General features: G+C 49.0%; 1 protein-coding gene across 2 annotated transcripts; it reads right to left on the reverse strand.

The window, feature by feature from the left end:
* Positions 1-387: 387 nt before the first annotated feature.
* On the reverse strand, positions 388-26865 carry LOC308575167 (COUP transcription factor 2-like). 2 transcript variants are annotated; one of them, XM_081173737.1, is made up of 4 exons: positions 26432-26865; positions 22752-24021; positions 12774-13301; positions 388-1803 (listed from the first exon to the last, which is right to left on the reverse strand). In XM_081173737.1, the coding sequence occupies exons 2-4, from the start codon at positions 23098-23100 to the stop codon at positions 1529-1531; spliced, it is 1152 nt and encodes a 383-aa protein (XP_081029863.1). In that variant the 5' UTR covers positions 23101-24021; positions 26432-26865; the 3' UTR covers positions 388-1528. The 2 variants fall into 2 exon arrangements, with proteins under 2 accessions (XP_081029863.1, XP_081029864.1); XM_081173738.1 differs by lacking the exon at positions 26432-26865 and having other exon boundaries at positions 22771-23168.
* Positions 26866-27002: the final 137 nt, after the last annotated feature.

A 27002-nucleotide genomic window follows, 5' to 3' on the forward strand; every position in this document is an offset into this window, starting at 1 on the left:
TGTTTCCTGAGAAAAAAATGGGGGGGGGGAGAGCTCATCTTCCCCAAACCCACAGATTCTGGGGCATTATAGATAGGGGAAAGGTGGAGAAAGGGAGGGAAGAGAATTTCTTTTAAAAAAAATAATCTGGAAGGAGTTCAGCAATCATCAATTTTAATTATAATGCCAGCTCCATCATTTATTTTTTTTAATTAAATCTACTTGATGGATGCTACATTTTTCCTTTTTTCTTTTTTATCGTCTCCCCTCATCCCCCGCATCCAAGAAAGGAACCCACAATCCATAAGATGAGATCTTCCGCCGCTGCGCTTACAAAGAAACCATCAGAAATTTAGAAAATTATGGGTGTTGAATTGTATGTAAGTACATTTAGCTGGGCAACGGGAGTAGGATATAATCTGAGTTTATTTTATTTTATAAATAGCATGTTTCCCCCTCCAGGTAAGAGACATCCCAAATCATTTTGCCCCTCCTTTAGATTAAAAAAGAAGAAGTCTCCCCCCTGTCTATCTCCTCTTTTTTGCACATGAATGGAATCAACTGCCCCGACTCCAATTCTGGGTTTGTTCGTTTTTTTCTGTATCTCTTCCGCTTCAATTCATGTATAGGATATGATGGCCACCATCACTCCCAAACATCATAGATTGTAGACAGTTCCCTAGGCTGTAAAGGCCCACAGGGAAGGAGTCTTGGAAGATATGCAGGCTTTTTGCAGTATTGTAAAGGACACTTTCACACATATTGGCCTGAAAAAGAAAGTCCTTGTTATAAAAAGAAAAGGAAAGCAGGCTGAGGAGGCAAGTCTTTTCTTTTTGATCGGTCTGAAGAGGCAAGTCTTTTTTTCCCAATTGCCCCAGCCCTTTTCTCCCTCGTTACACATTTATGCACAAACGCAAAAGGGAAGGTGAAAGATTGCTTGAGGTGCCGTTGCACAATTGAGGCTCAGCAAGCCACACGTGTTTTTGCGCATCGCCAAGTTTGTATCGCAATCCACTGCAAACCTTCACCTTGGCCTCTAGTCGCCAACACGCTGTCAACAAAACATTCACCAGTTGAGAAGGCAGGCCCAAGGCAAACCCACCAATGAAGTTTATAGAAATCTCTTAGAAATGGGACAACGAAAGATCTCAGGTTCTCGATCCAGAATGCCCTTGTTCCATTATAATTCCTTGAGGGGCAAGGACATTCTTGTAGACAAAGCACATTTTAAAAAATAACCATCCAAGGATCAAGCTCATTTTAAGAATACGGCCGACATTTTGTTTTGTCTGCGATATAAATATGGAAGGGCAGGGATTGCTTGTCCAAAGTCACTCCCAAGAAGAAGAAACCGGGAAAGTGCCCTCAAGCTCCACCTCCTTGATGTCACTTCCTGGTTGTCTCGAGGGCCGCCATTTTGGAGGGAGCACAGGTGAGACCCTCTGTCTCCCTGAGCGACAGCCCACCGCTGTCTGCGCACCAACCAGGCCCCCATCGCCCAGTTTGGGGGGCAAAGGCAACAGTCACGGCCTCCAACCCCCGGCTGCTTTCACTGCATGGAGATGTAAGGCCAGTTGAAGCTGGACCCGGAAAGGAGCATGTCTCGAATCAGCGTCTCGATGGGGGTCTTGCCTACCAAGCGCACAAAGAAGAGTTGCTCGATGACAGGGGCGGAGACGATGCGCAGAGAGGGGAGGCGGAGGAGGAGGCGCCCAAATCGGCTGGGCTGGTTGGGGTACTGGTTCCGGACGTACTCTTCCAAGGCACACTGCGACTTCTCCTGGACGTTCTCCACATGGCACAAGTCCGTCAGCCCCACCGCATCTGCAAGGGGGAGAAGGAAAGAAGGTTCGCACGGGAGATCAACTGATCGGAGTGAGAGCCCAGCTGATGGATCTAGCTAGAGAGGATCCCATCTAGGCCAGCACCCTATTCTCTTTTTTTATATATAATAATTATTTATTATTTTCCTTATACATACTGTTACAGTCCTCATACATACTTTTACAGTACAATACAATAAATCACAGGGACGCGGGTGGCGCTGTGGGTTAAACCACAGAGCCTAGGACTTGCCAATCAGAAGGTCGGCGGTTCGAATCCCCGTGACGGGGTGAGCTCCCGTTGCTGGGTCCCTGCTCCTGCCAACCTAGGACTTTGAAAGCACGTCAAAAGTGCAAGTAGATAAATAGGTACCGCTCCAGCAGGAAGGTAAATGGCGTTTCCGTGCGCTGCTCTGGTTCGCCAGAAGTGGCTTAGTCATGCTGGCCACATGACCCGGAAGCTGTACGCCGGCTCCCTCGGCCAATAAAGCGAGATGAGCCCAGAGTCGGCCACGACTGGACCTAATGTTCAGGGGTCCCTTTACCTTTACAATAAATCACATAGATACTATTAGCTCTGCCGAGCTTGCGACTTCCCTCCATCCCTTCAGCAAGTATCCCTTATTTTCTTATATGGCGAATTCTATTTATAAACCTTGTATCTGTGGTACATTGTAAGCTATTTCAGTCCTGCCAGTGTTTTAAAAGTTTTGCAATTATCCTTTATATACACCATAGATTTACTCCAATTTCCTTGAAACCTCTGATCGTCCTGGTCCCGAATTCTTCCCGTCAGTTTGGCTAACTCCACGTAGCTCATCATTTTTGTCTGCCACTCCGCAATGGTAGGAACTTCTTGCAATTTCCAGTTTGGGGCAAGCATGTTTCTTGCCGCTGCTGTGGTCCACTTTCTTAATTTCCTTACCCATCAAACCCAACAAAAAGGCTTCTGGGTTTTTTTGGGAAAGTGTATTTAAATATTTTCTTGAGTTCATTGTAAATTAACTCCCCAAAATTCTTAACTTTATCACAAGTCCACCATATGTGGTAAAAGTCACCATCCGCTAAGCCAGCAACCTATTCTCACAGGGGCCAAACATATGCCCAAGGCGAAGCCCAAACCAGGGCCACAGCACAACCAAAACTCCAGCTCCTACAACCCTGGATTTACAAAAGCCGTCCCGGTTTCTGATCTGATCCCGGAACATCCCACTTTTCCTTATTTTCACTGGAGAAAAGTTGGAGGGTATGGAGTTACGCGACCCACCCACCCCCGAGCCAGGGAGAAAAGTACCTTATTGGCCCGAATACAAGCCACACCCGAATATAAGCCACACCTTTAAAATTTCGCAGGCACTTGCACCCATTCCATTTTACTGCAGCGATATCGTAAAAGCCAGTTTTGTAAGGTCGCAAATCTAAGCCGCACTTTAACTTTTCACAGTCGGAATTGGGGGGGGGGAGTGTGGTTTATTTTTGGGCCAATATAGTAACTTTACAACCTTCAGAAGACATCAGAAGACAACCCTGTATAGGGAAGGGTTTTTTAGAATGGTTCAAGTTTTATTATGTTTTTATATATGTTGGAAGATGCCCAGAGCGGTTGGGGGAACCAGCAGCAGCATATCTCTTTTTTCTTGTATCCAAAAATGCAAGAAGGGCTTTTACACTTGCCAGAAAGCTCGGCTCTGCCTTCGCCAGTCTTGGAAGGGTCCTTTAAAAAAGTCCCATTTGACCAGAGAATTTGTGCCCGTCCTTTGGAGGATATAGGAAGCCCTGAACACATATTTTTTAGATGTCCCTTTTACAATGAGGCACATAGAGAAACCTTCAACCAGCTGCTGGTGTGGCTTGCTGACCTCCCGGCAAAGCAAAAATTCGATCTTCTCCTATTAAGCAAAGACCACAAGACGACCCGGATGGCTGTCAGATTCTGCGCACAGATCTGTAGGCGCAGACCATCGCCCGATTCAATCTAGTTTGGAAATTTCCAAACCCGGATCCACGGGCGACTTTGGGTCATTTCTCTAAGGTAGTCTATTTTAAAGTTTTTACGTGTTTATATGCCTGTCTGTGTTTATAAGCCTATATGTCCCCTACAGGGGACGGGGGTGGCACTGTGGGTTAAACCACAGAGCCTAGGACTTGCCGATCAGAAGGTCGGCGGTTCGAATCCCCGTGACGGGCTGAGCTCCCGTTGCTCGGTCCCTGCTCCTGCCAACCTAGCACTTCAAAAGCACGTCAAAGTGCAAGTAGATAAATAGGTCCCGCTCTGGCGGGAAGCTAAACGGCGTTTCCGTGCGCTGCTCCGGTTCGCCAGAAGCGGCTTAGTCCTGCTGGCCATATGACCCAGAAGATGTACGCCGGCTCCCTCGGCCAGTAAAGCGAGATGAGCCGCAACCCCAGAGTCAGCCACGACTGGACCTAATGGTCAGGGGTCCCTTTACCTCCTTTACTATGCCTATTGCAATTTTAAACTGAACACCCATTGTTGTATATATTGGGATAGTAGTTCCATTTGTGTTTCTTAAGCTGGTCTCTGACCATAACAAGTTTTGTGTTCACGAGTGCCACTGATGGCAGTGGCGTAGCGTGGGGGGTGCAGGGGGGGCCGGCCGCACCGGGCGCAACATCTGGGGGGGGTGCGCTCACACTCGCAGCTCTCTGCCCCCTGCTAAAATCCACGGGTTAGGGGGCGCAAATTACTTGCCTTGCCCCGGGTGCTGACAACCCACGCTACGCCACTGACTGATGGCTAGTAGGTCTGATGGCTGCGCTCTGCCTCTGTGGTCGGAGACAGCAATGTTTCTAAATTCCAGTTGCCGAAAAACACAGAAAAGGAGAGAATTCTCTCGTGCTAAAATCCTGCTTGTGAGGTATTGGCTTCAGTGAGAACAGGATGCTAGAGTGAGGGTCTTCTTCCTTTCTTCAGTCTTAGGTGATTCTTGAAATGAGCATCACTTTACCAAATTCAGTCATTTTACTCTCTCGCCCTGACCTAGCCACTGTGATCCATGCAATGGTCACCTCCAGATTGGATTATTGTAACTCACTCTACGTGGGGCTGCCCTTGAGACTGACCCAGAAACTCCAGCAGGTGCAGAATGCTGCAGCGAGACTCCTTACGAGGTCTTCGCTGCGAGATCACATTCACCCGGTGCTCTACCAGCTGCACTGGCTCCCGGTGGAGTACAGGGTCCGATTTAAGGTGCTGGTTTTGACCTTTAAAGCCCTATATGGCCTAGGACCCTCGTACCTACTGGACCGCCTCTCCTGGTATGTCCCACGGAGGACCTTACGGTCTTCAAACAAAAACATCTTGGAAGTCCCGGGCCACAGGGAGGTTAGGCTGGCCTCAACAAGAGCCAGGGCTTTTTCAGCTGTGGCTCCGATCTGGCGGAACGCTCTGTCACAAGAGACTAGGGTCCTGCGGGACTTGACATCTTTCCGCAGGGCCTGCAAGACAGAGCTGTTCCACCAGGCCTTTGGCCAAGGCACAGCCTGACCCCTCCTTTGGTAATCTTCACAGAACTCTAGCCCAACGGTTGCCATCAATTTGATTTGAACTGATTTTATAATGAATTGATTTTAGAATTGTAACTCACTCTACGTGGGGCTGCCCTTGAGACTGACCCAGAAACTCCAGCGGGTGTAGAATGCCACGGCAAGACTCCTTATGGGGTCCTCACTGTGGGATCACATTCACCCAGTGCTCTACCAGCTGCACTGGCTCCCGGTGGAGTACAGGGTCAGGCTTAAGGTGCTGGTTTTAAAGCCCTATACGGCCTAGGACCCTCGTACCTAAGGGACCGCCTCTCCTGGTATGTCCCACGGAGAACCTTACGATTTTAGAATGCTGTATTATTTTCCTGTTGTTAGCCGCTCTGAGCCCAGTTTCGGCTGGGGAGGGTGGGATATAAATTATCTATCTATTTATTTATTTATTTATAACATCACCTCCCCCCCAAAAAAAAAAAATTCCACTGAGCATAATTCCAGGATTCAATTAAGAGAATATACATTTGAGGGTTGTTGTGTTCCCCCCGCCATGCCTGTTGAGAAGCATTCGCCGCCGCCGCCCCCCCAAGCACTCCAGTGAAATACGTCTCCGAGGGCTGCCGTTTCCCAGCTTGAATGAAACCTTCAAGCTGAGTTCATCCCTCTCCCCCGTTGCGGGAGCCACAAAACAGCTCCATTCAGAGCCCCTCAAATGAGTGCCGTGGCTATTCAGGCCACGAACGCCGCCGCTATTGACAGAGGCCCCCAAAAGGGACCTCACCGCGAATCCATTCACAGCCGCCGCTTTTTTCTAACGCGGCATGGCTAACGCAACAGACATTTAGCTGCGTGGGGAGAATGGGCCGCCCGTCGCCAGCATCAATAGCTGGGACTTGAAAACGCTTACTCTGGCTATGCTGTCGCGGGCCACCAAAGGGATGAAAGGAGCACCAGGGTGTGTGCGTGTGGGGAGAGAAAGGGGGGCAGCTAGATTTGGTTAATTAAAAAAAACACACACAGAGAGGCGGGCTGTTTATCTGCCAGTCGTGGTGCATTACTCCGGGCATCAAAGCAAATAGTTTCTCCAGCACCTTCGTGAACTCGCCCCCTAGCAAATGCTAGATGACCAGCGCAGACATGGGGACGTGAGATGCAGGTTCTGTTCCAACCTAGTCTTGCTAAGGTTGCAAGCTCGTAAGGTTAAAGGTACAGTCTGAGGGCACAGAGGTCCCTCACTCTCTTAAAGGGACCCTGACCATTAGGTCCAGTCGTGACCGACTACTAGGTTGTGGCGTTCATCTCGCTTTATTGGCCGAGGGAGCTGGCGTACAGCTTACAGGTCAGTGGCCAGCATGACTAAGCCGCTTCTGGCGAACCAGAGCAGCGCACGGAAACGCCGTTTACCTTCCCGCCAGAGCGGTACCTATTTATCTACTTGCACTTTGACATGCTTCTGAACAGCTAGGTTGGCAGGAGCTGGGACCGAGCAACGGAGCTCACCCCCGTCACGGGGATTCGAACCGCCGACCTTCTGATCAGCAAGTCCTAGGCTCTGTGGTTTAACCCACAGTGCCACCCGCGTCCCTCTCACTCTCTTGGCTCTGTGCAAAGGCTGTGTGCCCAAACTTCCGACAGTTTCCATCTTGCAATAGCAAAGGCAAACTGGCCTGGGGGCGATTTCAGGAACCAACGTACATTTTGGCAAGGCGAGATCACTTAAGACGCAAGCAAACCCCCCCCCACACACACACACACTCCATGCCATCGCAAGCTCAGCTACCTGATGCCTTCAAGAAAATAGCCGGCACCGATCGATGGCAGGGCGGAATCGAGAAGAAGAAGAAGAAGAGTTTGGATTTGATATCCCGCCTTTCACTCCCCTTCAGGAGTCTCAAAGCGGCTAACATTCTCCTTTCCCTTCCTCCCCCACAACAAACACTCTGTGAGGTGAGTGGGGCTGAGAGACTTCACAGAAGTGTGACTGGCCCAAGGTCACCCAGCAGCTGCAGGTGGAGGAGCGGAGACACGAACCCGGTTTCCCAGATTACGTGACTACTGCTCTTAACCACTACACCACACTGGCTCTCGAGGAGGTTGCCATTGAGATTCAACAAGTTTATAGACCGCTTCACAAGACAATGGTGTCAAAGCCATGTACATGGTTGAAACAGAATGCAAAAAAAAACCACATGCTCAGAGGGCAGATAGAAACGTAAGAAGGCTCTGCTGGATCCTTCTAGCCCAGACTCCTGTTCTCCCAGATGCCCCAATGGGAAACTCAGAAGCAGGATTTGAGCAGAAGAGCAAATCTCTTCTCCTGCGGTTTCCAGGAACTGGTCTTCAGTAGCATTCCTGCTTCCGACTGTGAAGGCAGAGCATAGACAACATGGATAATAATAATAATAATAATAATAATAATAATAATAATAATAATAATAATTTATTTATTTATATCCCGCCCTCCCCAGCCGAAGCCGGGCTCAGGGCGGCTAACAACAATAAAATAATACAACATTCCAAAATCATTTCATTATAAAATTAATTCAAATCAAACTGATGGCAACCATTGGGCTAGAGTTCTGTGAAGATAACTAAAAGAGGGAGTCAGGCTGTGCCCTGGCCCAAGGCCTGGTGGAACAGCTCTGTCTTGCAGGCTCTGCGGAAAGATGTCAAGTCCCGCAGGGCCCTAGTCTCTTGTGACGGAGTGTTCCACCAGATCGGAGCCACAGCCGAAAAAGCCCTGGCTCTGGTTGAGGCCAGCCTAACATAACCTCTCTGTGGCCTGGGACCTCCAAGATGTTTTTGTTTGAAGACCTAAGTTCCTCTGTGGGACATACCAGGAGAGGCGGTCCCGTACGTACGAGGGTCCTAGGCCATATAGGGCTTTAAAGGTTAAAACCAGCACCTTAAACCTGATCCTGTAATCCACTGGGAGCCAGTGCAGCTGGTATAGCACCGGGTGAATGTGATCTCGCAGCGAGGACCCCGTAAGGAGCCTTGCCACGGCATTCTGCACCCGCTGGAGTTATTGGGTCAATCTCAAGGGCAGCCCCACGTAGAGCGAGTTACAATAATCCAGTCTGGAGGTGACCGTCGCGTGGATCACAGTGGCTAGGTCAGGGCGAGAGAGGTAAGGAGCCAACTGCTTAGCTTGGCGGAGATGGAAAAATGCCGCCTTTGTTATAGCTGCAATCTGCGCCTCCATGGAAAGGGAGGTGTCGAAGATTACACCCAAACTCTTAACGGATGGTGCTGGCACTAATTGCGCCCCCGCAAGAGATGGGAGTTGCCCCCCCAATCCCATATCGTCCCGTCCCAGCCAGAGGACCTCTGTCTTCGAAGGATTTAACTTCAACCGGCTCCCACATAACCATCCAGCCACAGTTTCCAAACATCTGATCAGTGTGTCTGGGGCCGAGTCAGGATGGCCATCCATCAACAGATAGTAGCCCTCAATAGCACTCTCCTGCTCCATGAATTTGTGTCATTTTCTTTTAAAGCCACCTAGGCTTTTGCCCATCGCTGCATCCTGCAGGAGGGAGTTTAACAATGTGCATTGCAAAGAAGCACTTTCTTCTCTCTCCCCCGAATCTTCCAACGTTCAGCTTCGTTGCACGGCTTCTAGAACTATGGGAGAGGGAGAAAAACTCTTCTCTATCCCCTTTCTCCTTGACATGCATGCAGTTTATTAAGCTCTACTTCTGCAGAGGCCAGCTCTAGGTAGCGGTGCCAGGAGAAAGGTGAAGGGGAGGGTCACAGCTCACAGGTGCACCACCTGCTTGGCATGCAGAATGTCCCAGGTTAACACACACACGCCCAGCAGCATCTCTAGGGAAGCTCCTCGCCTTAATTCACGGAGGGTCAGTATGGACAACACTGGGTTTGAGGGATATACATTACTACTACTACTATTACTATTACTACTATTAATACCCTGCCTATCCAGATGGGTTTCCCCAGCCACTCTGGGTGGCTCCCAACAGAATATTAAAAACATGATAAAACATCAAACATTAAAAACTTCCCTAAACAGGGCTGCCTTCAGGTGTCTTCTAAAAGTCAGATACAGTGGTACCTCGGGTTACATACGCTTCACGTTACAGACTCCACTAACCCAGATAAAGCGGGATATCAAATCCAAATCCAAAATACTACCTCGGGTTAAGAACTTTGCTTTAGGATGAGAACAGAAATCATGCTCCCGTGGCACGGCGGCGGCAGGAGGCCCCAGTAGCTAAAGTGGTGCTTCAGGTTAAGAACAGTTTCAGGTTAAGTACGGACCTCCGGAACGAATTAAGTACTTAACCCGAGGTACCACTGTAGTTGTTCATCCCCTTGACATCTGATGGGAGGGCGTTCCATAGGGTGGGCGCCACCACCGAGAAGGCCCTCTGCCTGGTTCCCTGTAACTTGGCTTCTCGCAGCGAGGGAACCACCAGAAGGCCCTCGGAGCGGGACCTCAGTATCCGGGCTGAACGATGGGGATGGAGACGCTCCTTCAGGTATACTGGACCGAGGCCGTTTAGGGCTTTAAAGGTCAGCACCAACACTTTGAATTGTGCCCGGAAACGTACTGGGAGCCAATGTAGGTCTTTCAGGACCGGTGTTATGTGGTATCGGCAGCCACTCCCAGTCACCAGCCTAGCTGCCGTGTTCTGGATTAATGGTAGTTTCCAGGGGGGTTGATCCTCCAGGTCTGATTGGCCTCTTGGCCTGTTTCACAGCAGCAGACTGGTGGTTGTGGGCGGCAGGTTCAGAAATGGATCGTGCTCTCCTATTCTTCCCAAAGGGGCAAGTCGCTTCTGTTTCCCTCCAGCAGGAGGCGAGAGGGAGTCACTCCTCCACCCTCTGCTGGCATAACCCAGAATCACTCCAGACCATAGTGGCTTTTTTGGCCATGCAGGTGTTCATTAGTGTCCCAGGGGTCATCTTGTCTGACCTCCCTCCAACGCAGATGTAGGCAGGTGACCACCCCAAACTCTGCTTGCTAGCAAAAGCAAGCTTTATCCATCCAGTGGGCCAGGAATTGGCCCACCAACACCAGGATAGCCAGCCCACCTTGGCTGGTAACTTGTTCTGGCTCCTTGCTTGAATCTCTTGCCTTTCTGCAACCTCCATACAAGCAACAGAGGGAAGAAGACTTTCTCATAGATCATCCTGGGACAGAATATGGCAGCTAGACTGGGGACTGGGAGCGGCCACCGAGACCACATGACACAGGTTCTGCAAGACCTACATTGGCTCCCAGGACATTTCCGGGCACAATTCGAAGTGTTCGTGCTGACCTTGAAAGCCCTAAACGGCTTTGGCCCAGTAGACCTGAAGGAGCATCTCCACCCCCATCGTTCAGCCTGGACGCTGAGGTCCAGCGCCGAGGGCCTTCTGGCTGTTCCCTCCCTGCGAGAAGCGAAGCTACAGGGAACCAGGCAGAGGGCCTTCTCAGTGGTGGCCTTCCCCTGGTCTCTCCTAACAACCGCTCAACAGGAAAGGAACGTGTTCCTGAAGCCATTCAGCATTGCAGCCACCTTTGAATTAATTGCGCAATCAGATCCAACACGATCAGAAGAGACCCGCATCCTGTTCTCACCATGGCCAGGAAAGTGCCCCCGCCATCATGGCAAACCCACAGGCAGGATCCGGGCAGGAGAGCCCTCTCTCCTGCTGCAGTTTCCAACAACTAGGTATTCACAGTGGCGTAGCGTGGGTTGTCAGCACCCGGGGCAAGGCAAGTAATTTGCGCCCCCTAACCCGTGGATTTTGGCACTCGAGTGTGAGCGAGCGCCTCCCGATGTTGCGCCCCGCCCCCCTGCACCCCCCCACGCTACGCCACTGGGGCTGGGGGCGAGCGAAGGAGCCAAGGACCCCCCAAAAGGCTCAGCAGGAATTTGTTAAATTTATTATTTGCGGAGCCCCCGCGGGCTGAGGCAGCCGAAGCCCCCTCCCCTCGGGCGCCTCCCCGCCCCCTCCTCTCCTTGGGCTGTAGGTGGAGCTCCAGATCCGGGATTGGCGAGCGCCTCTCCTCCTCCCGGCCGGGTCCGGGGGCTTCCAGCCGTGCTCCGTCCTCGCCCCCCCCCCCTTGCGCTGAGAGCCGGAGCCAGCGGCGCCCCCTTCTGCCGGGAGACCCTCGCCCGCCCGCCGGCTTCCTCTTGGAGGGTTTTGGGGAGCGCAGGGTGCGGTGAGGCCCCTCGGAGCTCTCCTCCCTCCCAGTCGGCAGAAGCAGCTGCCGCCTGTGGCTGGGCCGAGGGGATGGCGGCGGCGGCGGGGTGCGGAGGCTGCCCGTGCCCGGCCAGGCGTCGGTGGCGGCGTCGGCGCTGCTGCAGCGGCTGCTCCTCCTGCGAGCAGTGAGTGGAGCGCAGTGGCGGCGGGGGGCGGGCGGGCGCGCGCGTGCTAGGGCGCAAGGCTGGCGGTGGCGGCGGGGAGCCCGGCGGAGGAAGGAACTTGTCCCTTCCCTCTGGACTCGCGCCCCCCCCCAGAGGTTGCGCCCGGTGCGGCCGGCACCCCTGGCACCCCCCACGCTACGCCACTGGGTATTCAGAAGCATCACTTCCTCTTGACTGTGGAGGCAGAGCACAGCCATTAACCAACGACAGCCTTCTGTTCCAGCCATCCAAGATGGCAGATGTTATGTATTGAAGTTCTCACCCTGGCCACCAGGGGTATTGTGTATACAGTGGTACCTCGGATTACAGACACTTCAGGTTACTGCCGCTTCATGTTACAGACTCTGCTAACCCAGAAATAGTACCTCGGGTTAAGAACTTTGCTTCAGGATGAGAACAAAAATCGCGTGGTGGCAGCGGGAGGCCCCATTAGCCAAAGTTGTGCTTTAGGTTAAGAACAGTTTCAGGTTAAGAACGGACCTTCGGAACAAATTAAGTTCTTAACCCGAGGTACCACTGTATAGTTTTCACTCAGGTCCACGTAAGTTAATTTAGGCGGGAAACCCTGGGCTGTTGTTGTTACGATGTTGACAGCCGGCTGCCTATAAAAGCAGGCTGGCTGAGCTGTTTGCTGTTCAGTTCCAGCTTTATAAGTAAGAACTACCGTATTTTTCACTCTATAGGACACACTTTTTCCCTCCTAAAAAGCAAGGGGAAATGTGTGTGTGTCTTACGGAGCGAATGGAGGCTGTGCAGCTATCCCAGAAGCCAGAACAGCAAGAGGGATTTTTATTTTTTTTCTTGTTCTCCTCCTCTAAAACTAGGTGCGTCTTATGGTCAGGTGCGTCTTATGGAGCGAAAAATATGGCATTTGGAGAAATCTCTGTGTCGTTTGCTATGTCCACCCACTACTTAATAGCAGACATCGCTGCCTCCTGCAGCACTGAGTTCCATAGTTTAACAATGCCGTGCGTGAAGGAGGACTTTCTCTGGCTTGCCCCGAATGATGAAATGGCGAGTCATAGCATGGCCATCATGGCCACCAATAGCCCTCTCCTCCTCCTCCTCCGATCCGGCAGCGCGCGATGCTCACCTGGGGTGAAGAGGACGATGGCCTTCAGGCAGGAATACTCGGCCGAGTCGACGTGCAGAGCCTTCAGCTTCTCCACCTGCTCCTGGAAGACGCGGATGTGGTCCATGAAGGCCACCACGCGGTCGGCGGACATGGGCGAGGCGTGGAGGCCGGCGGCGGCCAGGAGGGGAGCCACGTGGAGAGGCATGGAGCACTGGGCGGCGTTGAGGACGAAGAGCTCGCTCCAGGTCATGCGCAGAAGGCAGACCTGGTCAGCCAACTGGAAGTCCGGGAAGAAGGGGATGTTCTTGGCCCACTCGATGGCGCTGAAGAGGAGGCGGGCGGCCAGCTCGCAGATGTTCTCAATGCCCATGATGTTGTTGGGCTGCAGGCACTGGGCCCCATAGCGGGAAGTGGGGTAGGGCTCTGCCCGGAGGAGGAGGGAGATGAAGCCCGTCAAGTAGGAGTGGCAATTGTAGGGGTCTCCGTTGGTGAAGGGGTACTGGCCCGGGCTGGGCTGCGCGGGAGCCATGCGCCCCCGTTGCACGGCTGGAGGGAGACAAGAAGGGAGGGAGGGAGAAAATGATGTATAGGTTGCTTCTATATGCAATGGCAGCAGAAAGGAGGATGAAATGGATGGACTATGCAGAATTAGATAAACTAACAGGAAGGATTTGAAACCTGCGGGACCAGAGATTCTCAGAAGGCTGGAGTCAATTTACGGACTATTTGAAAAGTAATTGTGATGAACAGATCACGCTAGTAGGTTGGTAAGAAGTTTTGTAAGGTGAATTATTTGAAATATTGCCCCAAAAAAAGACATTGAGGAGAATTACAGTGGTGCCCCGCAAGACGAATGCCTCGCAAGACGAAAAACTCGCTAAACGAAAGGGTTTTTCGGTTTTTGCGTTGCTTCACTAGACAAATTTCCCTATGGACTTGCTTCGCAAGACGAAAACGTCTTGCGAGTTTGTTCGCTTTTTTCTTAAAGCCGCTTGAAGAGGCGCAGTTGCGACGGACCGTGCTTCGCAAGACGAAAAACATCGCAAGACGAAAAGACTCACGGAACGAATTAATTTCGTCTTGCGAGGCACCACTGTATTAGTTAAGGATAATTAAAGGTAATATGTAATTAAGCAATGCATAATAAGTGATAAAGAACGGAACATCATCAGAGGCGTTGACGGAAGTCCAAAAATATTGCATAAGATGAGAAGTTATGTTGCATGAATGTTGGAATTAATATGTTAAAAATAATAAAAATGTATATAAAAAAGAAAAAATGATGTATAGATAATAAGTAATAATAATAATTTATTATTTATACCCCGCCCATCTGGCTGGGTTTCCCCAGCCACTCTGGCCGGCTTCCAACAGAATATTAAAATACAATAGTCTATTAAACATTCAAAGCTTCCCTAAACAGGGCTGCCTTCAGATGTCTTCTAAAAGTCTGGTAGTTGTTTTTCTCTTTGACATCTGGTGGGAGGGCGTTCCACAGGGTGGGTGCCACTACCGAGAAGGCCCTCTGCCTGGTTCCCTGTAACTTGGCTTCTCATAGGGAGGGAACCACCAGAAGGCCCTCAGAGATGGACCTCAGTGTCCAGGCAGAAAGATGGGGGTGGAGACGCTCCTTCAGGTGTCTAACTCTGGTTAAACTAGCAAAAATGTACAAAACTAGAGAAAACAAGCGTTGGAAATGTAAAACAAGAGAAGGTACATTTTTTCATAAATGGTGGAATTGCAAAATTGTTAAGAATTATTGGGAAATGATTTATAATGAAATGAAGGTGTTTAAAATAACCTTTGCTAAAAAAAACCCCAGAAGATTTCCTGTTAGGTATTACAGGAATGGACTTACCAAGATCACAAAAGAATTTGTTTATGTACGCAACCACGGCTGCACAAACAGCACAACATTGGAAAGATGAAAGCGTTGCGGCCAAAGAAGATTGGCAAGTTAAATTAACGGAATATGCTGAAACGGCAAAGTTGACAATGAAATTAAGAGGAAGCGACAACAAGGAATTTAAGGAAGAATGGAAGGACTTTATTGCAATGTACACAGGTTAATACATTGGCAGAGTTTTGAGAATTCTTGTAATTTTATTATGAATGGACAATAAGAAATTCAAATGGTTAAAACTTTATAATGGGCATGTAGTACATTGATATACAATGGAACCAAGGAAGGGATTAGGGGGGGGAGTCAATTTGTTTTGGTTTTTATTGTTGTTTGTTTTGTTTCTGTTATTGTTGGAAAATAAATAAAATATTATCGGGGGAAGAAGGGAGAAAGCACATGATTCGCGTCTCAGCATTTATTTCGTGAAACCAATATGCTGTTACGTCGTCCTGGGGAGGGGAAAATTTTATTTCCTGGGTTTCTGACTTAAGATTCTCAGTATTCACCACCCAAGCAAGCTCGGGAAACGAAGGATGCACATGTTTCCATTTCATTTCCTTATTATTATTTTCCCGTTGTGATTGCCAGTATGTGGTCTTTTTAATTGTTTTTATTTGGTTTTACAAATGAAGAGCTGTAACAATGCCAAATACACATTTCTCTGAATCTAGTGTCAACATTTCCAAATGCGTATTATTTCAGTCTATATTTTGTATAACCTTGCCAACAAAGGTCCGTATAGTTCAAGCTATGGTTTTCCCAGTAGTGAGGTATGGAAGTGAGAGCTGGACCATAAAGAAGGCTGATCGCCGAAGAATTGATGCTTTTGAATTATGGTGGTGGAGGAGACTCTTGAGAGTCCCATGGACTGCAAGAAGATCAAACCTCTCCATTCTGAAGGAAATCAGCCCTGAGTGCTCACTGGAAGGACAAATCCTGAAACTGAGGCTCCAAGACTTTGGCCACCCGATGAAAAGAGAAGACTCCCTAGAAAAGACCCTAATGTTTGAAAAGATGGAGGGCACAAGGAGAAGGGGACGACAGAGGACGAGATGGTTGGACAGTGTTCTCGAAGCTACTAAAATGAGTTTGACCAAACTGCGGGAGGCAGTGGAAGACAGGAGTGCCTGGCGTGCTCTGGTCCAGGGGGCCACGAAGAGGCGGACACGACTAAACAACAACAATATTTTGTACCTGTCCATATTGTCCAACACATTTGTTCCATTACAAGCATTATTAGAATCCTGGTAATGTTTTCACCTGCTTTACAATGGTGTCCTAAATAAATTATAATTCCCCCCCCCCCATTCTTTCTTGAAGTTCTCGTCTTCTTGATTCCTGAGCTTTCCGGTCAGTTTTGCCATTTTGGCGCAGTCCAACAGCTTAGTTTGCCATTCCTCTGTCGTAGGGAGATTGCCAGTACGTTTTTAACAGAATTGTAAAGTTGGAAGGGACCCTGCTGGGGCCATCAAGTCCAACCCCGTACAACACAGGAATTTTATAGACAGATAGGTAAAGGTAAAGGGACCCCTGACCATTAGGTCCAGTTGTGACCAACTCTTGGGTTGCGGCGCTCATCTCGCTTTACTGGCTGAGGGAGCCGGCGTACAGCTTCCGGGTCATGTGGCCAGCAGGACTAAGCCGCTTCTGGCGAACCAGAGCAGCGCATGGAAACGCCGTTTACCTTCCCTCCGGAGCGGTACCTATTTATCTACTTGCACTTTGACGTGCTTTTGAACTGCTAGGTTGGCAGGAGCAAGGAGCGAGCAACGGGAGCTCACCCCGTCACGGGGATTCAAACCGCCGACCTTCTGATCGGCAAGTTCTAGGCTCTGTGGTTTAACCCACAGCGCCACCCGCATCCCCTATAGACAGATAGGTAATTTTAATTACATTGCTTAATTGTTTTTTTAATGGTTGCACTCCTCAAAAAATAATAATAATTAGCAGTTCTTATTTTATTTGTAAGCCGCCTTGAGTCCCTGTCAGGGAAAAAGGCAGGATATAAATTGACCTATTATTATTTATTATTATTATTATTATTATTATTATTATTATTATTATTATTATTATTTTGTTTGCTTTGTATATAGTATGATGCAATACCATGCCATTGGGGTTGTTAGTAATCACAGTGAAAAAGAAAACTGAAAATTAAGTAAGTAAGAAGCGTCAAAATTGAGATGTGGAAAATATGGAAACAACGAGGAGAAACAGGACTAAGATGTGGAGATTTGCTTCAGAGCTCCAGACCCTGGGGAGCCCCGAGAAATTAATAATTATAATTTGGACTATAATTTCGTCTCTTTTTTAGTTTTTTATTTTAATTGGAGTATTATGATTGGATATATTAATTGGATGTTTTTTTATTGGAAAATCAATAAAAATGATATATATATTTTAAAAAAGCTTGTGTCAAGGCAAAGGGAACCCTGCCCTGCTTCCTCCCCACCTGCTGCATGATTGGCAGGGCCGGCAGATCAGAGGGCGCTCAGCTCTGGCCCCACAAACAAGCCTGCTGGATCACGCCAAGGGCCCGTCTTGTCAGAAACCCGCAAGCATGACTTCAGCACAAAAGGCCCTCTCGTCTCCTGCAGTTCCTGCAGCAACTGGCATTCAGAAGAATTGCTGCCTCTGACCGTGGACGCAGAAGCACAGCCATCGTCGCTAGCAGCCATCGATAGCCCTCTTCATGAACCAGCCCAACCCTCCTTTAAAGCCATCCAAGTTGGTCGCTGTCCCTGCTTCTTGTGGCAGGGAGTTCCACAGGTTGTGCTGTGTGAGCAAGCTCTGAAAACACTGTCTCAAATCTTCCCGCATTCTCTCTCCTCCAAGGAATCCTTTGCCCCCCTTCCAGACAACTTATTTTTTAAAATCACTGAGGCATGATTAGTTGTTTCTCTACCTGCTACTCGGGCGGTCAGACACCGTGCTGCTTTCAACACTGCTGGGGGCTCAGTCTAATTCTGCCAAGATGTTTCCTTTTACTCCATAGTTTTCTACATTTGTAGGGAGGAGGTAAAAATAAATTATACAAGTAACTGTGCGGTATGAAGAAACGGATAGACAGTGAGATTAATTGGAAGTCGGTTTTAAATTTCTTTTCTACAAATTTTATAATTGTGTTCAATACCAGGAGTATATATGATGATAATGATATTAATCTTCTAATAGTGTAGTGGTTTGTTTGATTTTTCTGTTATTTGTTTGTTTGATTGTATGTTTGTTTACTTATATGTACATCTGTTTTTCATAAATGCATTTATTTTAAATTAATAAAGATATATTAAAAAATAAAAAAAGATTTTAAAAAACACTGCCGGGGGCTTGCAACTATTTTGAGGCAGCTGCACTGGTTTCCTTTCTAATCTGTGCACTTCTTGAAACCTTTCCCAGAAATCCTGTAGCTTTTTATCCTGCAAATGTTCCCACAATAGCCAAGCAGATGCCCACAAGCCAGACCCAAATGCCATGGCACTTCCCCCCCCCCTGTGGTTTCCTGGAACTGCTATTATTCAGCAGCTACTGCTTCCAACAGTGGAGGCAGAAAATAGCCATTGCAGCCAGCAGATGTTGGTAGCCTTAAAGGTAAAGGTAAAGGGACCCCTGTCCATTGGGTCCAGTCGTGGCCGACTCTGGGGTTGCAGCGCTCATCTCACTTTATTGGCCGAGGGAGCCAGCGTACAGCTTCCGGGTCATGTGGCCAGCATGACTAAGCCGCTTCTGGCGAACTAGAGCAGCGCGTGGAAAAGCCGTTTACCTTCCCAACAGAATGGTACCTATTTATCTACTTGCACTTTGACATGCTTTCAAACTGCTAGGTTGGCAGGAGCAGGGACCGAGCAACGGGAGCTCACCCCGTCGCGGGGATTCGAACCGCCGACCTTCTGATTGGCAAGTCCTAGGCTCTGTGGTTTAACCCACAGCGCCACCTGCGTCCCTTGTTGGTAGCCTTATCAGCCATTAATGTGTCCAATCGTCTTGCAAAGGAGCCCCTCTGCTTAAATGTGGAGGGGAAGAAACGGGATCTTAAGTGGTGCATCCTAAAAAATAAAGAAGAAGAAAGCGCAGAGGAAGGACAGAGAGAAGGAAAGGGGAAAGGTAAATAATTTTGAAGGGCGAAGATGAAAAGGAGGAGATGGTGTCCTACCCTGGGTGGTTCTTGGGAAGACAAAGACGGCATGAATCAAGGGGAATGAGGGAAGAAATTGCAGGAGCAGAGAGGAGGAGGATTCAGCAAAGGGCACGTGGTTGGCAAGGCTAGATAATCAAGATCTGCCTTTGTAAAAGGGTTGCAGAGGAAGAGGAAGGCAAAGAAAGGGAGAAAAGGAGGAGAGAAAGCAAAGAGGAGGCGTGGAGGGAATTGGGGGGAAATGAAGAAAAGGGGAACTGGCGGAAAACAGGATAGAAACGGGAGAGAGTCACAAAGGAAAACGGGAGGCAGGGAAAGCAGAAGAGGGATGGAAGGAAGATGAAGAATTAGGGTCCCCACATAGGCACTTTGTATAGTGCTCTCGTAAGAATGCAATGGGACGCGGGTGGCGTCGTGGGTTAAACCACAGAGCCTAGGACTTGCCGATCAGAAGGTCAGCAGTTCGAATCCCTGCAACGGGGTGAGCTCCCGTTGCTTGGTCCCTGCTCCTGCCAAGCTAGCAGTTCGAAAGCACGTCAAAGTGCAAATAGATAAATAGGTACCGCTCCGGCGGGAAGGTAAACGGCGTTTCTGCTCTGGTTCGCCAGAAGCGGCTTCATCATGCTGGCCACATGACCTGGAAGCTGTACGCCGGCTCCCTCAGCCAATAAAGCGAGATGAGCGCCGCAACCCCAGAGTCGGCCACAACCGGACCTAATGGTCAGGGGTCCCTTTACTTTTAAGAATGCAATAAGAGCTCGTTGGATCAGGCCAAAGGGGTCCAGTCTAGTCCAACATCCAAGGCCAAATACCTGTAAGAAACTAGGGATGTAAATAGACTTCCTCTGGAACGTAAGGACATCAGAAGAGCCCGGCGCCTGGGTCAGGTCAAGTGGAGGCCTTGTAGTCCTGCCTCCTCTTTTCACAGTGACCATCCACATGCCTCTTTGGAAGCCCAAAAGGAGGGCCTGAGTGCAACAGCAGTGCTCTCCACGCTTGCGATTTGCAGCAATCGGCTTTCAGAAGCTTTCCTGGAGGCAGAGCAAAGCCGCAGTGCCTGGTAGCCAACAGGGGCTAGTGCTAGTGACAAATAGCCCTCTCCCCTCCATCAATTTGCCCAGTCCTCTTTTCAAGCCTTGGTGGCTGCCTCTGCCCTCATGTGGGAGGGAGTTCCAGAGTCTAGCTACGTCTTGTGTGAAAAAGCTCTTTCTTTTATCTGTCCCGAAGGTTCAGGACAGTGGCAGGGCAGCTATTTCCCTTTCGACAGAGTATGCCGCTGCAAAGGTTTCGCAGCAGAATCTCTGCTTTGTTCCCAGTCAAGTCCCAGCACTCCCTGCTGAAATCCTCCTCACTTTTCATGCCACAAATAAATTGAAATTAAACCAGGTCCCCTGGAGAGCAGAAGTAAATAAAATCAGGACAGGGGTGGAAGTAGCCGGTGCGCAAATCTGTCGATTTTAGTTTATCGTTTTCTCAGCCTTTAACTCAAATGGCCTGATTTAATTCTTTGCCCTGCTTTTCATAGAATGGCAGAGTTGGAGGGGCACCCCCAAAGGTCATCTAGTCCAACCCCCTACAATGCAAGAATCGCAGTTTGCCCGTCTGGGTGGCAATAATATACGGACATTGAGGAAGCACTGCAGAACGCAGCAAATAAAGCAGAATGATGTGTGGATGGTTCAGCAAAAGGCCGTCGCTCAGTGGCAGAGCAAGGACCCTGCGTGCACAAGGTCCTGAGTTCGATCCCTGCCATCCCCAGGTACCGCTGGGAGAGAGATCCCTTGCCTGAAATCCTGGAGAGCTGCTGCCAGCCAGTGTAGACAACACACAGCTAGATTGATCCAAGGGGCTGGCTTGGTGTAAGGCAGCTCCCAATTACAACCAATCCTCTATTCAGAACCATGAGGACTAGCTTCTTATTTTTGAATGGAATGACAGCAGCTCAGGAGTAGAGCGATTGCTTTGCATGCTGAAGATCCCACATTTAATCCCTGCTTGAAACCCCAGAGAGCCTCTTCCAGTCAGCAGAGACAATAATGAGCTAAATGGATCAATGTTTGGACTCCATATAAGACAGGTTATTCTGTTTCTATGCACAAATCTATCCGCCATTAACGCACCATTGGCCACTAAGGCACCAGTGCCTTTTTAAAAAGCACCTTTCCCAGTATCAAGCATTTCAGACCAGCAGAGGAGGCCTTGGTAGTAAGGGTGCCACCACCAAGGAGGTCTGGTTGGCACTGACATGGCCTCCTTGGTGGTGGCTCCCCATTTGTGAAATGCCTTCCCAAGCGAGTTGCGGCCGCCTCCCTCGTAATTGGCTTTCAGGAGGGATTTTAAAAACATCCCTCTTTACCCAGGTTGCCATTTGGGGGCTGAAAGATGACTGTTTCCGGCAACCCTCAGATCCCTGGACAGAGAAAAGGGGAAGACTTTTTCACCTAGTGCATCGTTAAACTGCGGAACTCCCTCCCACAGGAGCCACTGGTGCCAACTGTGCTTTTGTGTGTTGCACTTTGTGCTTGCAAGTTTCCCACTGAGGCATCTGATCGGCCACTGTGAGAACAGGATCCTGGACTACATGAGCCATTGGCCTGATCCAGCGAGCTCTGCTTATGTTCTTTCTCTTCTCAAATGCTTTTCTACATGATTGATAGGTTTTCCACCCTGGGCTCCTTCGAGAGGAAGCGTGGGATATATAAACTGAATGAAGTGCTTTTGACACTCAAGCCGTATCCTTTTAGGGCCCACGTTATTTTTGCGATTGTTAGCCGTTTCAATACAGTGGTACCTCGGGTTACATACCCTTCAGGTTACAAACGCTTCAGGTTACAGACTCCACTAACCCAGAAATAGTACCTTGGGTTAAGAACTTTGCTTCAGGATGAGAACAGAAATCGTGCTCCGGCAGCGTGGCAGCAGCAGGAGGCCCCATTAGCTAAAGTGGTGCTTCAGGTTAAGAACAGTTTCAGGATAAGAACAGACCTCCAGAACGAATTAAATTCTTAACCCAAGGTACCACTGTACTGTGTTTTAGTTGGTGGAACCTGCCCTGGGAACTTAGGTTGAAGGGCAGGTAACATATGAATACATAAATAATAAGACTATTGATGCATCGATGACATTTCGCAGAATACATCCACAGAAAAAGGAAAACCTGGATCACAGGAAACTCAGTGCTTTTGGCACAGACTGGCAGTTGCTCTTGAGGGCAAGAGAGCCTCTGCCAGCGGGGATGAAACCTGGGACCTTCTGCAAGCCAAGCAGCTGCTCTGACCACTGAGCTACGCTCCTTCCCCTTGCTCTCCGGAGGAGCCCTAAGGCAGCAAGGAGGAGCAGAGCAAGTAAAGGGATGTCACAACTTCCAGAAAAGGAAAGAGCAAGAGAGATCCAAACAGGGGGAAACAGGGGAAGAAGAAGAAGAGGAGGAGGAGGAGGAGGAGTTTGGATTTGATATCCCACTTTATCACTCCCCTTAAGGAGTCTCAAAGCGGCTAACATTCTCCTTTCCCTTCCTCCCCCACAACCAGTGGCGTAGCGTGGGTTGTCAGCACCCAGGGCAAGGCAAGTAATTTGCGCCCCCTAACCCGTGGATTTGTGCCCCCTAACCCGTGGATTTGCGCCCCCTAACCCCCAGATGTTGCGCCCGGTGCGGCCGGCCCCCCCTGCACCCCCCACGCTACGCCACTGCCCACAACAAACACTCTGTGAGGTGAGTGGGGCTGAGAGACTTCAGAGAAGTGTGACTGGCCCAAGGTCACCCAGCAGCTGCATGTGGAGGAGCGGAGACGCGAACCCGGTTCCCCAGATTACTAGTCTACCGCTCTTAACCACTACACCACACTGAAATGGAAGACTGGCCTCTGGAGAGCGAAGGGAGGAGAGGGAGATTGCAAGAAAACACACAGAGAGAGAGAGAGGAGGATGAGATGTGTGGGACACCCCCCCCCAGGCAACCCACCTTCACGGCGCATGCCAACCTTGAGGCACTTGGTGAGGCGGCAGTGCTGGCACTGGTTGCGGTGGTGTTGGTCGACGGGGCACTGGCGGCTGGCACGGCAGGTGTAGCTGAGGTTGCGGCGAACGGAGCGCTTGAAGAAGCTCTTGCAGCCCTCGCAGGTGAACTGGCCGTAGTGCTTCCCGCTGGCCTTGTCCCCGCACACCAGACAGTCCACGGCCGAGGCCGACGCCTTGCCCTCCCCGCTGCTGCCCCCGCTGGGCTCCTGGGGGGCTGGGGCTGGCAGCTGCGGCGGGACCCCTGGAGGAACGCCTGGAAGCTCTTCCTGCCAGGGGGTCACCACCAGGGCCATCCTGGGAGAGGGGTCGTAAGGAAGGGGCAGGAAAGGAGGGGAGTGGGAGGGGAGAAAGGGGGTGAGAATTGCAGGGGGGTTAGAGAGAGATCTAGCAGAGGGGGGGTTGGTTGGAGGAGCTATGGGGCTGGCTGCAGAGGCTGGGAGGTCAAGAAGGGGCAGCAACGGGCAAGAGAATGACAGCTAGGGAGAGAAGGAAAGGATGAGATGGGCAGGAAGGCTGGGGGATGCGCGGCAAGAGGAGGAGAAAGGAGGGAGAGAAGGAAGGAAAGGAGGAGGCGGAGGGAAGAGGAATAGAGAAGGGCAGGGGGTGAGCGGCTGAGGTTTGGGAAGGAGAAGGTGGAAAGGACCAGCCGTGAAGGAGGGAGAGAAGGAGGAAGCAGGTAGAGAGGAGGAAGAGGATGAAACAGATCCTGAAGAAAGCGGGGTTATAAATCTACTTTCCAGCAGAACAGCAAACAACTGCATGCTTTGCAAAGGGGGGGAGGGTTTGGGAGAAGAATAAGGAATGAAAGGAGGGGCGTCTTTGGCAGCTTCTCGCCCCACAAGTCCTAGCAGGCAACTGTAAACGAAGGTTTTCTTCTGTTCTTCCAAAAGCGGCAGAGGGAATCCCAAAATCCCCACTAGTAAGAATCAGTGCCGGGAGGGGAAATTGCAGTCGCCTCTCTCCATTTTCCTCCCCGTGGGTCTTCCCAAAAGAAGCGGTCTGCCTTCTTCGCTGGAGAAAGAAGATCACAATGCCTCGATTTGGCAGAAGCCCAGCAGAGAGAAGGGAAGGAATCTCGGGTCTTCAGTCGCCAGAGGATGGAAAGCACACAGGCAGCAGGGTTATAACGACTCCGAAAAGGGTACCCATAACCAGAGAGAAAACTTCTTCCAGTGAGGCGGCAGCTGCTAGCAGGCATTCAAATCCTGACAGATCTGTGCATGGGGGTTTTATTTTTTATTTTTTTAAGGAAGGACAGGGAGAGAGAAAAGGTGCAAGAGGTTAGTTTATTTTTAAGAAGAGAGCTCAGCAAACATTGTGCAAGGAAGGCGAAGGAAAAACCAGAAGCCACAGAACTCCCATCCCGGCTGTCTAAAGTTCACATTCCCATCGAGTGTAAAATATACGACATCTTATGACAGCCTTTTGAGGGCTGTTCATCTGCCTTTTAAGGCAGCAGTGTCCCAAAAGGAACAGAAAATGCAACAAACAAGTCTTTGAGAGGTAGTTCAAAGTCAGTTCCCTGGTACTTCCCCCCAAAAAAATATTATTTTAAAAAATGGTGGTGGCTCCAAAGAAACGATCCATCAGATTTTGATGGGCTTCCGAAAGAGAGGGAGAGCCTTCATCCGAAACTGTCTCTGGGATGGATGTTTCATCACCAGAAATGCCCGTCTCTGGGGTTTTAGGGTGCTTCTGCCTTCGGGGTGTGGGCAAATTGAATCCATCTAAGCCAGGGCAAAGATTCCAATCTAGCCTCTGTTTCCCTCCCCATTCTGTCCTTTCTATGGTCAAAATCAACAGGCATTCGGATTTCAGTTTTCAAGGAGAGAGAGTTTCTCTAGCAACAGAGAAAGTAGCTTGCATGAATGAGACAGATCTATTCCAGTGAACTATTTTAAGGATCAGGGAGCATGTAGGTTTAACTCTGAACCCCTGTGTATATCATTATTCTCCTATTGACCCGTGATCAAGGTATTAAATACAGCTGATGAAGATCATCTACAGATCAATGAGGGATTTGGGGAGGGCGAGAGAATTTGTCTTTTTCCAAGCGTAGCAAGAATTAAAATGATATTCATTGTACCAATCCTCTGAAGAATTTATCTCCAACCACCTCCTAATAATATATTTATGAATAAATGTCATTTCCCCCTATAGCAATGAATGTCCATTGAATAATAAATAATATTTCTTAAAAGCTTTGCGCAGGAAGAAATGGCATCTAATTGTATTGATATTGCTACCTGCAAAATCTGTAATATCAGTAATGCAATACTGTTAAAAGCAATACTGTACATTATTAGCAATATATTCCTATTAATACGTTGCTATTTTTACAGGTAATGGTAATTGATACATCATGATTAACAGCATTAGACTGCTGTTAATAAAATTACTAGTGATTACTGTTGATAACACTATTGTTGCTAATATTATTAGATCCTGTTTCCTTCTCTAGACATTAACGGTCATTAGTAACAACAGTCAATATTTAATAAATATTCATGCCACTGTCTATACACAATTGTGTTAAGCTTTCACCCTATTACAATTAAAGCAACTTTATTAGCATTAGTAATATTTTTAACAGATGTCAAATCCTGCTATGGAAATTACATATAATTTTTTCTTTAATTATAACAGAATATTTAGTACCATTAAACTCTTTTTGAATTACCATAATTTCATCCCACAGAAATAATAATTAATAATCCTAGCAAGTGATGCCAGTACAGATGCGTGGGCAAGTTTTTTGTTTTTCAGCTGAACACCAAAAGCCATCAGTAGATAGGTAGCCGTGTTGGTCTGCCATAGTCAAAATAAAAAAATAAAAAAATTCCTTCCAGTAGCACCTTAAAGACCAACTAAGTTAGTTCTTGGTATGAGCTTTCGTGTGCATGCACACTTCTTCAGATACACTGAAAAAGCCATCCTTAGACATCATTGTTGCAAGCAACTAACATCAAATCTGTACTGTTTAAATCGTCTTCTTGCTTTTTTAAAGAGAGCAAAAATCAATTTGTGAAGTTTCTGCCGGTTTTGCAAACTCTCATACATTTTTCCCCAACGAAAGTTCTTTCTTTTTAATTTTTCTTTTAATTTTTCTTTTTCGGGAGTCCTCATTATCCTGTCTTGCTTTTGCGGGAGAGGGTGGGGATAAATCGCTCCTGACACGGCAAAAAAACCTTCACCCGTTTACTCAGGAGTAAGCGCGCGCCCCTGCAGTCAGCGGAGGAGCTCGCTACTTTAGGAGGGAGTAAAACTCACAGGTAGGTGTGCCTATAGCACGATGTTGCCTCGTGTCATTTTCTACCTGAAAAGGGGAAAGTACCCCAGAAATAAGGAAACGCTTTTCTTCTCCAACAGGGAGACAAAAAAAATAGCAGGCAGCGCTCCTTTGACTTACCACTGCACCCCCGAATAAATTCAAAAACAAATTCCTATCTGTCAGAGTGGGCAGCAATGACTTAACCACAAGCAAAACCACCAAAATAAAATATGGTTTAATAAATAATAATAATAATAATAATAATAATAATAATAATAATAATAAGACCCCAAAGCGGGGGAGGATCTCCTTTATCGGAAAGGAAGAGGGAAAAGGAAGGGTAGTACCCAGACCTGCTCGAAAATCGCTTTTAATTCTCCTTCGGAATCCTGGAGAAGAAATTGATGGTTTTCTCTCTTTTTCCCCTTTTCTTTTCTTTGAAACAAATTCCGCCTGAGGGGCTCGAGGCTGTTCCTTGCTCTTCTCCCTCCAGTGCAAAAAAGCAGCAGTTTCTTCTTTTGCGCACAGCGCGGCGGCCCCGATCCTGAAGTTGCGCCCGCGCGCGGCTCCCGCCCGCGCAAGCTGCCGGACAATGCTTCGGAATTTTATTTTATTTTTTTTCCTCCCCCGCTTCCCTCAAAACTGGCTTTAAAAAAAAATAAAATCCTAGGGACAAGCGGAGCGGGCGAAGAACTTTTCTTTTCCGAGAGATGCGGCGGCGGCGGCGGCAGCAGCAGCAGCAGCGTCGCTCCTCCGTCTCCGCTTGTCAATTTCGCTTCTCCGCCGCCGCCGCTTCTCCTGCTGCCTCGGGTCACGTGCTCCGCGGGAGGGATGCGGGGGGCGCGGAGAGATAGAGACCCATTGACAACGTGGCCATGGCGACGAGGCGGCGCCTTATAAGGCGCGGCGCTCCATATAAGGAAG

This window comes from Podarcis bocagei (assembly GCF_964188305.1).
Source record: "Podarcis bocagei genome assembly, chromosome: 16".
NCBI classification, from domain to species: domain Eukaryota; kingdom Metazoa; phylum Chordata; class Lepidosauria; order Squamata; family Lacertidae; genus Podarcis; species Podarcis bocagei.

Excerpts from the sequence above, each read along its gene's own strand:
- LOC308575167 (XM_081173737.1), bottom strand. The coding sequence starts at position 23,100 with ATGGCCCTGGTGGTGACCCCCTGGCAGGAAGAGCTTCCAGGCGTTCCT. Across the intron at positions 13,302-22,751 it reads GGTTGGCATGCGCCGTGAAG|CCGTGCAACGGGGGCGCATG; the intron begins GTGGGTTGCCTG and ends GTCTCCCTCCAG. Across the intron at positions 1,804-12,773 it reads CATCGTCCTCTTCACCCCAG|ATGCGGTGGGGCTGACGGAC; the intron begins GTGAGCATCGCG and ends TCCCCCTTGCAG.